This window comes from Cervus canadensis, chromosome 8 (genome assembly GCF_019320065.1).
Source record: "Cervus canadensis isolate Bull #8, Minnesota chromosome 8, ASM1932006v1, whole genome shotgun sequence".
NCBI classification, from domain to species: Eukaryota; Metazoa; Chordata; class Mammalia; order Artiodactyla; family Cervidae; genus Cervus; species Cervus canadensis.
In genome coordinates this window covers 66,767,942-66,780,462 of record NC_057393.1, presented here as the reverse complement: position 1 = coordinate 66,780,462, position 12,521 = coordinate 66,767,942, and the positions used below count along the sequence as shown (strand labels likewise).

The window sequence follows — 12,521 nt, the reverse complement described above, 5'->3', positions numbered from 1 at the left end:
CCAATGTCCCCTCTTCCCAACAAAGGCTTCCTCAGTAGAAAAGAGCTTGGACATACATTGTTTGCCAACACAAGCAACCATTGTAGCCCCAGGGAAGGGGGTTGGGGTAGAGAGCCAGGGTGAGGTTTTGCTCTTTGCTTGCCAAGACTGGCTCCAGGGAAGGCCCCAGCCCACAGTTCATGAGTCAGGCTGCTGGGGTCCCAGCTGTAGTCTCTCTTTCTTGACTTAACCAAGTCTAAGGCAGGAAGTAGGGGGTGGAGTCCAGGGAGGAGACTTGGGCCCCTGAGGTTTCTAGGCAAGCTTCTCTGGGATGGCCCCAAGGAGGGAGAAAATTATCAATCACATACTATGAATTTTCCCTTATGTCACCACAGGGCCCCCCACTCTGCAGCTGGGAAAACTGAGTCCCCGAGAAGGGAGGCAGGCCATTTTATCCTGAGCTCCCCTGCTGAGTTCGTGGAGGGCCAGAATGGAGACAATTCACTGCCTCTCCTGCAAGCTCCCATTAACATATGGGTCCCCCTCACACTCTTGCTTCATCAGCCCTCACACACAAAACCACACTCTGGCCCTTGACTTCACAGATCTTAAAGAACCAGAAAGAGGAGAAAGAGAACTCTATCCCAGACTTAATATAGATCAGTTTGGTAATGACATTTCAAATAACTGGCTGCTCTGATGTTGCGTGGAATAGAACACACATTGCATTTCCACAGGACTTTAGAGTTTATGTCTGTGGCTCCCAGTATCTTCACCCTTTGACCTCACCTTTGACAGATGAGGTAGTGCAATACAGAGAAAAATGACTTGCCCTTGGTCACTTTGTGTTGGGCAGAGTCTAGCCCAGAACAGTCTCTGACCCCTACCCTTGTCTCTCTCTCCCACTCAGCACTAGATTCTGGGTTCTAATGCCAGCTCAGCTGCACATGAGCTGTGTGACCTGAGACATGTCATTTCAGCTCTCTGAACCTGCTTCATAAATGTACTGGCCCTCCAAAATCCTGATGTCATTTCATTCATTCCACGAGTGCTGCCTCTGAGGAGGCCCTGAGTCAGGTCCTGGAGCTGTGAGGATGAGTTTTCTAGCTCTCTGCCCACAAATCGGGAACATAGTCAGAGCCCAGGGAGGGTATAGACTAGGAAACCTCATGTGGGGAGAAAACAGCAGGAACCCAAGTTCTCTTTCAGGGGACCCAGAAATTCCTAAGAGAAGTCAGGTCAGAGAATTTCCATCCATATGTTGGCTTCCCTTTAAGAAAGCCCTATGACAAAATGTCTGAACTCAGAAGCAGAAAGATTCGGGGTCTTTATACACTTTACAGAAAAATTCTTTTATTTGGCAATTCTTAAAAACAAAACAAAAAAACAAAACTGCTGTCTTCAATTTCCATCTCTGGATTCACGTGCATTTACAAATTGTTAGCAGCACATTTATAGAGTAAAGCAGGAAAGAAAGCAGGAGTTGGGCTTTTTGCCTGACTACTGAACGGGTCTCAGCAACATTGCAAAACCAGCACCCATTCTTTTCTCTTAGACTCATTTTTTCCCACCGAAGGCTGTTTGGCGGGTACATGGGTGGTAAGTTTGGAAGCAGAGGATGGTTATCATTTACTGAAACCTAACTATGTGCTATAATCAACACCCATTTCACAGATGAGGAAGCTGAGGTGCAAAGCTAGGATTTCAATCAGGGCTGTTTGACTGTAAAGGCAGGGCTCTCTGCCCACCTTGCTCAGCCCGGCTCTGGACTAGGACACAGATCAGTCACTGCACTTGGGGGCAGGTGACTAGACTCCAAAATGTATAGATTCAAAGGGTGGAAGAATACTGGGGGCATCAAGACCATTAGGAGAGAAAGGAGACCCTCTCGGGGCAGGGGGTGGGGTGGGGTGTTCACTATCTCCAATCCAAATGCAGTGGACATCCCATCGGCCCGGTGGCTCTGGAAACAAGTAAGGGGGGCCGTTAAGTAAAGCGGAGCGGAGGAGCCTAGGAAAGTAAGGGCCGTCACTCCGGGGGAGCCAAGGAGGCTGAGGGGACACTCGCCCCGGGCGCCCGGAGCCCCAGCTCTGGCTCCGCGTGGCACTTCCGATCCGCGCCCTGTGCCCCGCCCACGGGCGCTCTGCGCCCCCTGCTCCGACCCGCGCCCGGCCCCGCCCCGCCAGTGTGCCCACCCCCGGCCCGCCCCGTAGTCCCCTCGCCTGGCTCCCGGAGCGTCCCGGAGCGTCGAGGCGCTGGCGGACCGACCCGCCGGCAGTTGGCACTGGGGACGCTGGCGCGTCGGTTGCTCCGCTCTCCTGCCGGCAGCCTCGGGCGCCCGGAGCCAGCGGTCCAGGCGGCGGCGCCGCGCAGGGGGCCGGGATCGGGCGGCAGGAGGCTGCGAGGCGGCAGTCGGCGGCGGCGGAGAAGGCGGAGGCCGGCCGGAGCCCCTATCGCGCCCCAGCCTCGCTCGCAGCCCAGAGCTTGGGGCTCGGCGCCCGCCCGGCCCACAGCCACATGGCTCCTCTCTGCGCACGGCTGTCCTGCCTGTTGCTCTTGCAGTGTGCGCTCTGCGCCGCCGCGGGCAGCGGGACTCCAGGTGCGTGCGGGTGGGGTGCGCGGGGGCGCACCGGTTCGGTATGCACGCGGGTCGGGGTGGCCCGAGGGTGCCCGAGGTGCCCCGCAGCGTTGAAGTGGGTGGGAGGCTGTGCGCACACTCTGGCTGTGCTCTCTTTTCTTCCCCCAGTGCCGCCGAAGCTGTCGGGGATTTCTCTCCTTTTCTGGTGCGAGACTCCGAAGAGACCCCAGGAGAGGATTGGGGGATAGAAGCCTTTTCTGAGGGGCCGTGTATCTGTCTCTTTGTCTCAGCGTTTCTTTCTCACTCTCCTCTCTCTCCTCTTTCACTGCCTTCTCTGTCTCTAGCTTGTATGCATGTGTGTACAGATAAGTGCGTGTAGGTGTGTGTCAAGCAGTTGCCCCGCACCCCAGTGAACACCAGACACTCACACTCCTGCACAAACACACACATATCTCTCTCCCCCAGTATTGTCACCCTGTGCCTTGCAGACACTCTCTCAAGGATACCAGACGCACTCCACCATCACCCGTGCAGTATGGGGTGCCCTTCTGGTGTCTCTGAGCATGGGGAGGGGGCTCTGGTCTTTCCCCCACAGAGTGCCTGCTTGTCTGAGCTCTGTTCATGTAGGAAACAGGATCCCTCTGGCTGAAGTCTTGAGGGTCTTCTGCTGGGCTGGGTAGAACCAGAGGAGAGTTCGTTGTCCCCCACCCCTCATAACTGCCTTGGGCATGAGGGATTTTCAGGACACATTATTTTCTAGGTTTTTATCAGTGCCATGAAGGGGGCTGGGAGGCAAGAGATAGAGCCGTGTGGAAATGAAAATTCCTCCCAAGCTCCTATCCATGAATCACTCGGCCTGGAAGCCAGGGAGCTGTCATTCCTGCCCGGCCTGGCTGGGCTTAGCGAGAGCTGTGTAAGAACGGGCCGCTGGCACGTAGCCTGGAGCATGGGGCCATGACCTCACACTTAATTCAGTCCGAGTGGGCAGGTCACCCGTGCGTCTCCTTTTATTTTTGAAGATCTATATTTACCCAGCTTGGGGCTGGGCCATGTAGAAATTTCGGCAGCCACTGTGCTGCTTAAAAAAGTTTCCTTTCTAAACTTGGAAAAACATACAACCTGTATTCCTTCCCTTCCCTCTCCAGCTCCTCTTTTCTCCTTGATGCGTGCCCAGGATGCCCTGAGTTTCTAGGTGTGTTTGTTTTGCCAGCTGTGTTCCAGGAGCTCATCGAGGAGGGCCCTACCCCAGGCTGGGCTGGTGACTTCAGTTCCCTGGGGAGTTTGGGCGCATCCGGCCACCCCTCTCTTTGCCCAGGGGCTTTCGGGGAATTTCCTTTGTAGTGCCCAAAGTTGGAAGGTTTGTTGCTAGAGTGACAGGATTCTGTTTGGCATCATTTATTTTCCTCTGCTAAGTGTAACAAAGACCTGGGGATTATTGCGAGCAACTTGTGTCTGGCAATTTATGAACTTGAACATTGATCATCTGAGTGCAGAGATCCAAGAGCTGAGGAAGCACTGGGAGAGAAATGGATGAATTTGGGCTAAAGGGGTCCCTCCAAAGTGACAGTCAAGGTTGCAGATCCTTTCCTGTCCCCATGGGGTTTCCAGCTTTGCAACCCTATGGGCTGTGCCTGCCAGGCTCCTCTGTCCATGGGATTTTTCAGGCAAGAATACTGGAGTTGGTAGCCATTCCCTTCTCCAGGGGATCTTCCTGACCGAGGGACTGAACCTGCATCTCCTGTGTCTTCTGCATTGCAGGCTGATTCTTTACTGCCAAGCCATCCGGTAACTCTTTCTTTATTTCCAACAGAGCTGCGCTTCTCAAGAAAACTCAGTGACTATGGTGTGACAGTGCCCTGCAGCACAGATTCTCAGGGACGCTTCCTCTCCCATGTGGTGTCCGGACCAGCGGCAGCCTCTGCAGGGAGTATAAAGGGGGACAGGCGGCCCTCCCCACCGTCACACTCCAGTCACCTGCGGGTGGCTCGAAGCCCACTGCGCCCTGAGGGAGTGACCCTGCAGCCTGGCAGGATGGGACGCTCCTCCCTCTACTTCAATGTCACTGTGTTCGGGGAGGAACTGCACTTACACCTGCGGCCCAACCGGCGGCTGGTTGTGCCTGGAGCCGCAGTGGAGTGGCAGGAGGATTTTCAGGAGCTGTTCCGGCAGCCCTTGCAGAGAGAGTGTGTCTACACCGGGGGTGTCACGGGCATGCCAGGGGCAGCTGTCGCCATCAGCAACTGTGATGGATTGGTAAGGGACAAGCCTCTCATCAAGCTCCACCCCCTCATCCTCTCCCTCACTTCCCACTGTCCCCCCCTCCACCCATGAGCCAGACCAATGTGGTTTTCTCCTTGGCTCCCATGTGTTTGGGATTCCTGTGGGCATGGCCTGAAGTCTGGGCCAAGTTGGGGGCTGCGCTGCTTTCCAGAGAGAACCCCACATACCCCACTGGCCACCAGGTTCACACTCTGTCGGCTTTAAAGTGGCCAAGATAGGATTGTACCTTATCCTGTTGATCCCCCACCATCTACTGACACACCGGGACCACAGCTTACCTGTCAGGGATCTGAGTACAGACGCATGCAGATGTGAGGCAGGTGGGTTTTGTTGGGGTTGGGTCCTGGCTGCGCCACTCATGAGCCACCATGCTTTGGATATGTTACTTGCCCTCTGGTGGTCCTTTCCCTTACACGTGGAGCAGTGTTTAATCTGCACATATTTACTGTGCGTGCTCCTGTGTCCAGCCTGGTGGATATGGCACTGCCTAAGACAGACATGGCCCCTGCCCTCTGGGACCTGAAGTGCTGGTGATGACAATATGACTGACCTCACCAGGCAGCATGGCCAGTGGTTGGCACCTGCTTGGCACATGGTCAAGGCTGTCGGTATCAGCTGCTGTTACTATCTTTACTACTCTGTCCTTTCTTGTGCCCCACTGTCTCTGGCCCCGAAGCCAGCCTGCTCTCCCGTGGCTCTCTGCTCTGAGTTCCCTCTCTTAGGACTCCGTCCTCCCAGGCAAGGGAACCTCCTGCTAGTTGGTTCCATGTTGCAAACCAGAAAACCACAGGTGGCTTCTGTCCTCCTCACACTCAACTCCTGCTGGATCCCATTTCCCTCGCTGCTCTGTCTGATGTGTGTCAGGCCCTCGTGAGCCTCCATTGCAGCCCCAGGGCCTGGATGGGTGCTGTTTTCATGGTCTCTGCTTTACCAGGCACAGGCTGATGTGTCCAGGAAAGGACCTGCTCGCCCCTCTGCCTTTCAGCTTTAAGAAAGGGATGAATCAGATGGTGCAATTGTAATGGGGGTTCTTTCCTCACTGGCAGGGCTGGGAGCACTTCTTATCATTTTCCCATTCTTAAGAAGTGTCTTCCTGCTCAATGTCATGGCTCCTTTGTCTAGATCAGTGTTTCTCAATCTTTTTATTCATTATCATCCTCCGGAGGAGCCTTTTAGATACGTTTCCTCTAATTGCTCCCCGATGAAACCCTAATACCATAACTATATTGAATATGTCTTTAAACTCTCTGTATATCTATGCTTTATGTATGAAATGAGTGAATTTTTTTGCTTCCCAAAGAATCAATTTTTTCCCATTGGAGACACCAGAGCCCCCACTGAAAGGCATGGTCTAGGCAGTGGTTGTTTCTTAGAGTGGAGTGTATACCAGAATCACCTGGAATGTGAGGGTTCTGTGGAGCAGACTTGGAGGAACCCAGACAGGAAGGCCAGCTGGAGGAGGCTGAGACCTTGTCCTGCTGCCAGGGTGAGGCTTGGCTGCCAGCCCACCCTGGCTCAGCAGTCCAGGGACTCTCCTCAGCAGGAGCCCTCAGTCGGCCTTGGCTAGCACTGTGCTGTGGCCACCGGTTTTGGTTGAAAAGCCAGAGTGACATGGGAAGTCACCCAGAGATGCAGTGTCTTTACAGACAAAAGCAGCAGTGCACGTCGGTGGCTTGGGCTGAATGACAAGGTTACCTGAAGTCATCAGTCACATGGGTTGTAAGCTGTTCGGTGACAGAGGTGGTCTCCTTAACCACCTTGATTAATGTCTGTGGGCATCTAAACAAAGGCATGAGTGGTGATCATTGCTAGTAATAGATAGCTACTCACCCTCTTTGCACTCTGGAAACCTTGTCATTGAACCAGCTCAGCCACTGTTGACAAGTGGTCAGTGGATGCTGACATTGATGACTTGTGGCCTCTGAGTAAACGTTCTCATTGGCTGTGTGACCAGGGCAGGCCACTCCCCATCTCTGGGCTTATTCTTTTCATTTGTCCAAAGAGGGGCTGCCCTCGCTGCTTGCTGGCAGATGGAAATCAATTCTGCGTGACATTTGCAGAAGTTGGGTCCTGTGCCAGAGGCTGTCCACAGGTAGGCTTCTGGAAGCCTGTTCCACAGTAGAACCGAGGCTCTGGGAGTGGCTTGCCTGGTCCCCTCTCCTGTGGTGGGAGGAAGGAGTGGACGTCATGGGCTGGGCCACTGCTTGTCCCTGATAGCCCTCAGCTGTCCCCAGAGAACAGTCCCTATGTCCAGCTCTCGGGAATCTCCCCTCCCGGTTCCCTGACAGGGATCATGGTCCAGCACAGAGGCCCCCCTGCCCAGGCGGGAATTTCCTCACTTCCAGTCCCTTCCAGAAAACTGCCCTGTGTCCCATGAGATCAGATGCTATTCGCCCTCACCCAGCTGAGCCACCTTGGGGTTCAGAGGCCACAGTGCAGTCCTTCTGATGATCAGATTTAACTCTGAATCTTTATGCGCCCTCTGGATTTTAACCCCATCTCCTTCCGTATCTTAAATACTAAATACAGTCATTCATTCCAGAAAAATATGTAATGAGAGTTGGCCACAGGCAGGGTCCACAGGGAGACTGAAGAAAGTGCAAGTGACACAAAGAAGAACAGTGACAGTCACAAGTCATAGCCGTAGCCCAGGCGCAGCACACATATTGTCGTGTGCATTCATTAAGCTTATCTGTTACGTAGGTGGGAAAACTGAGTCATGGGGAGGAGACATGGAGATAATACAGATAGCTTCTATTGGCACAGGGTTTCATAGTTTGTAAAACGTTCAGTTGTACGAGTTGTGTATGCATATAGTGTTGTTGCCCTGCCTTGCAGAGTTAGGTCCCTGCCCTTAGGGAACTTGGGGTACCCCACAAATAGCATCAACTTTAACTTTTTGGTTTTCCATAACATAGTGGGGATGGATACTTGGCAAGTAGGAGTGACTATTATTGTTGTCTTAGCAAAGATGATATTTGAACTGGGCCTTGAAGAATGGCTAGAAGTTTGTTAGGGCCAGTGGGTAAGGAGGGCGTTCTGGGCAGAGGAAAGAGCTTGCCAGTGAGGGAGCAGCATGCTGGTGGGGCCAGGGAAGGGATCCTAGAAGACACACTGGGCAGGTGGGCCTTGCTCTGACCTTGAAGGAAGCACAGACTGGGAGAGGGGCCCAGGGCAGCGATGTGGCCATCTGTCATCTGAGAAGAGTCTGGGCCACGTGTTGGGAGACATGACTGTGTGATCCCAGGCAAGCTACCATCCTCTGGGCCTCCCTTGCTCCTGGGTGAGTCCTGGAGCCTGGACTGGATAAGCTCAGAGTCCTTCCACCTCTGGCACTGGTACTTTGTGGCACAGGCAGGCCTTGCTGGAGAAGCTTGAAGCAAGGCTGCTGTAAGTCTGTAGTTGACTGCCCCTTCCTGGCGGGGCCTGGGACCTGTTTTTACCAGGTCTGGGCAGGGCAGCAGGTGCAGAGATGAAGGACATTAGTCCTGAGCTTGGCCCTCATGGCTGGGCAGACCTTCCAGTTGTAAATGTTCTGAACAAACCCTCCTTTGTGTGGACAGACTTGCAGCCGTTTGGACTTGAGCTGTTCTGGTGAGAAGTGCTGTCTAAATGGGTGACTTGATCCTCATTTCCAGCTGGAATCTGCAGTGGGAGGCAGTGACCGTGACCTCTTCCATTTCTCCTATCATCCCAGAGTCACTCACCATGGGCACCAGGACAGGCATAGGTGGGTTCTGTGCACTGGGGTTAAATTCATACCTGAAACTGAGGAGCAGGCACTTTATCTTACTTCCTTCTGGCTCTGCTGGGAGACCTGGCGTGTCAGAGTCAGAAGGGGGTCAGAGGAGGAACCCAAGAATGAGGAAGCTAGGATCCCTGCCCTGGATGAACCTGGAGGGTAATGGGACTCAGACATAAAAGCAGACAGATTGCAATCTTTTGTGAGGCAGCAGGGGTAAGACCTATTTGTTTTCATTAGGTCATCAAGGAAGACTCCTAGAGGAGGTGGCATTGGCTCTAGACTGTTCAGACATTATAAACACAAAAGAAAGTGTCAGGCCCTTGGTCAGCAAGAGAGAACTGCTGATCCAGGGCAGCCTTGAGGATGTGTAGGGGAAGGGAATAAGGGATGTGGGGAGGCCCAGTCATAGCTGTAGAGGGTCTCCTCTGGGGTGGGGGGCAACTGTCAGACACTGGGGTCCCAGATTGGGAGTGGGCTCAGGCAGTGGCAGCAACGTGCTGGACCACTCTGGAGGGCCTCCCTTGGGGAGCCTGAGCAATCAAAGCGACAGTCCCCTCAATGCTTCTGTGATCCTAAACCTCAGGGTCTGTGGGCAGGGAGGGCCTGGGTCGTCTCAGGACCCCTGGCTGGGAGCAGGTGCAGACCCTCTGCTAGCAACTGTGCCTCTGAAGTCCTGGGAAGCACGTGAAAGCCTGGGGTGGGGGCCTCTTTGTGAGTCCTGGAGGGATTGTGGGTTGCAGGAATGGGGTCAGCAGAGTGGGGCCCCTGTGAACCATCTGGAACCCAGACAGCCAGCCTCCTGAAGGCCTCTTTCCCCACTCCTGTCTCTGCCTCCTGGGCTTGAGCCTTGCCACCTCTGCACTGGGTGATGGGGGCCGGACTGCCTCATGTCCTGCCTTTGCCCTCAGTGCCCCTGTGAGTCACGGGCCTGGCGCGGAAGCAGCCGCACGTGTGAGATTTGTCACCATCTGGTTCTGCTTTACACCCTCTGTAGAACGTGCATTTTTAACGGGTTACAGAGGAGACAGACCCCTGGCAGGCAGGGTGGGGAGAGGGCAGGGGAGGCCTGTGCCGGCTCTGCTTCCTGCCCCTGCCTAATGTGCAAGTCCCAGCAGCATTCTGAGCCTCAGTCCTTTTGTCTTTAAAATGCAATCACAGTGCCTGGTGGAGGGAGTGTGTATTGGGGATTGACAGTTTAAATGGTCCAGAATTTCTTAATCAGGTGATGAGATGTCCTAAACTTGATTGTGGTCATGGTTGCACAACTTTATGCAGATACTAAAAACTATCACATTCTGTACTTTAAGTGTGTGAATTGTACGGTACATGAATTATGGTTCAACAAAGCTGTTACCAATAGTATTTGGCCTATAGAAAGCCCTGTAACAGACATTTTTAGTCATTAGGAGGAAAAAATGATTTTTAGTCTTTAGGGTGGCAGAAATTGTGGGGTTGTTCTACTCTAGTGCAGATTAGCTGCGTGACCTTAAATAAATGTCTAAATCTCTCTGTGCTTGGGATTCCTCATCTGTAAGGAGGCAAGGAGAATAGTCATCTATAGGTGTTCAGAGGATTAAATTAGATAACTAAAAAAGCGAAGAGTCTGATATATGTGCAGCCTTAAAATATGGGTATTGTTAATAGTAACATTTATTGTTTTTATAGTAATTAGAATAATTACAGTTATCACTAATGGAGAGAAATAACTGTAAATATTGTTAAAGGCCCTTGTACTGCGACGGTATGTAGATTATCACTGCTCTCTGATGTGAGCCCTAGGCTACCTCTGGTTCCCAGGTTGGCCAAGCCCGGCCTGCCCTCTGCTACGGCAACTTTCTCTGCAGAATGAGTCAAACGGTGCTTGTTCAGTGCATGGGAGTATATAACGACTGGTCTGTAATACCAGTCATATCTGGATAGATCCGACTTTTAGTCGGATCTGAAAGTATCTGGACAGATACTTTCCAGGGCAGGCAGATACTGAGAGGTGCCAAGTGGAGCATTCTCTTAACAATCCGTGGGCCCCTTCCCCCAGCCAGGTTCTTGACCAGGCTCTGCTGATGCAGGGTTGGAACTCACACCACTCTCCGTGTACTCCAGAACCCACCATTTAAAGAGAAGACAAATGTGCACAGTGCACAGCATGAAACAAGTTCTGCATAAGGTACTTGGTAGGTGGCCTGCGGGTGAGTAGTAAAGAGAGGTACTCAGGGAAGGCGTCTTTACCAACTGAGCTGAGACCTGGGTTCGATCCCTGGGTCGGGAAGATCCCCTGGAGAAAGAAATGGCAAACCACTCCAGTGTTCTTGCCAGGGAAATCCCATGGACAGAGGAGCCTCATAAGCTGCAGTCCATAGTCGCAGAGTCGGGCACGACTGAGTGACTAACAACTCAGGGAAGGCTTCACAGTGGAGAGTACTTTTGGGCTGAGTATAAAAGCATAAAGGCCTTCCCTGGTGGCTCAGATGGTAAAGCATCTGTCTACAATATGGGAGACCTGGGTTCAATCCCTGGGTCAGGAAGATTCCCTGGAGAAGGAAATGGCAACCCACTCCAGTACTCTTGCCTAGAAAATCCCACAGACGGAGGAGCCTGGTGTCCATGGGGTCGCAAAGCATCAATAAGAGCTTTTAAAGCCAAGAGGTAGGAATTGTAGGCATTCATAGGGAGGGAAATCCTGTGTCTTCATAGGATTCAGGAAATGGCAAGTCTTCTCAGCTCTCCATGGAAGAGGGGAGTGATGAAAATGTGGTTTAGAGAAGCCGTGCCTCACTGTGGAGCTTAGCCTTGCCCCTGTGCCCATAGGGAGCCATGGGAGGTTTGTAAGCAGGAGTCATATTTGTATTTTGGGAAGATGATAATCTTTCCAGCTGCATCACAGCACAATGCCATTGTAGCAGATTTGCCTGGGGCTCATCAGTGTCTTTGTGCCAATATCCATCCTTGCCCTGGGTTTGCTCCTTGCTGGTTAGGGGTTAAGTGAGCTTTCCTGACAGCTCCTTGGGAAGCCCCTGGCCCTGCCTTGCTGTCTGTGCCTGTCCTGGGATGTGGAGTATGAGGCTTGGAGTTTCAGAGAAGCCCTCATCCAACTGTCCAGCATGCCTGTCCCCGTACATCTTGACCTGCGGGCTGCCTATCTCTACACGTCTGTGCCAACAGCCATGGGAGGGGCAGAGGATATCCGGCCCCACACTGGTGCAGAGACTGTCCCCTTGCCCCATGTGCCTCTCCAGCCTTGGTGGTGGCGCCTGCCCTGCAGACCCCCAACCCTTCCTGGCCGGGTTGGTGTGCTGTCACCTCACTCTGCAGACCCTGCCTTTGCTCATTCTGTTCACACCTCCCACTGCCTTCCCCTTCCCTCTGCTTGAGGCGTCTGCCATCTTGGCCACCCGGTTCCCAGAAGTCAGGAACTGTCTGATTTCTCTGCATGCTGAGCACAGGGCTGGGCTCATGATACAAGGGAGGTCATGCTTCAGGAGCAGGGCGTAACACAATAAAGAGAAGAGGGCCAAGTGCTAGGGGAGAGGTGGGGCTGCGGCAAACTCCTGTTTGAAGGGAGTGCCAGTCTGGTATCACATTTGAGTATTTTAAGGGGAAATCAGAAATAGAGATCTTTAAGCAAAGTATTCTATATTTTAAGACAGGGTGTGGGCCCTGTATAGCGATATGGCAGGTTTTTTTTTTGGCCAGTGTGCTGTACATGCAGGGGATGAGAGCATGACCCCTGCAACCAGACTGCCTTGGTTGAAATCCCAGCCTTACCTCTTCCCTGCTTTGTGGCCTTTGGCAACTGCTGAGCCTCTCTATGCCTCCATTTCCTCATCTGTAAAGTGAGGATAATATTAGTCACTCTATAAGAGTTGTCATGTGTGCAAAGAGCTCTTTTTGCCTAGTACCTGATAGGCTTCAGCCCTTGCTATTGAATGATGTGGATTTATT

General features: G+C 52.9%; 1 protein-coding gene across 6 annotated transcripts in view; it reads left to right on the top strand.

Moving 5' to 3' along the window:
- Nucleotides 1-2,207: 2,207 nt before the first annotated feature.
- Nucleotides 2,208-12,521, top strand: part of ADAMTS14 (ADAM metallopeptidase with thrombospondin type 1 motif 14) — a 99,755-nt gene continuing 89,441 nt past the window's right edge. For 2 of the 6 annotated variants that reach the window (XM_043476698.1, XM_043476697.1), the window contains exons 1-2: nucleotides 2,208-2,578; nucleotides 4,368-4,810. In XM_043476698.1, coding sequence (XP_043332633.1) covers nucleotides 2,497-2,578; nucleotides 4,368-4,810 — 525 coding nt within the window. In that variant the 5' untranslated portion in view covers nucleotides 2,208-2,496. The remainder of the gene's footprint in view (nucleotides 2,579-4,367; nucleotides 4,811-12,521) is intronic. The other 4 variants (XM_043476694.1, XM_043476692.1, XM_043476696.1 and 1 more) reach the window with 2 other exon arrangements.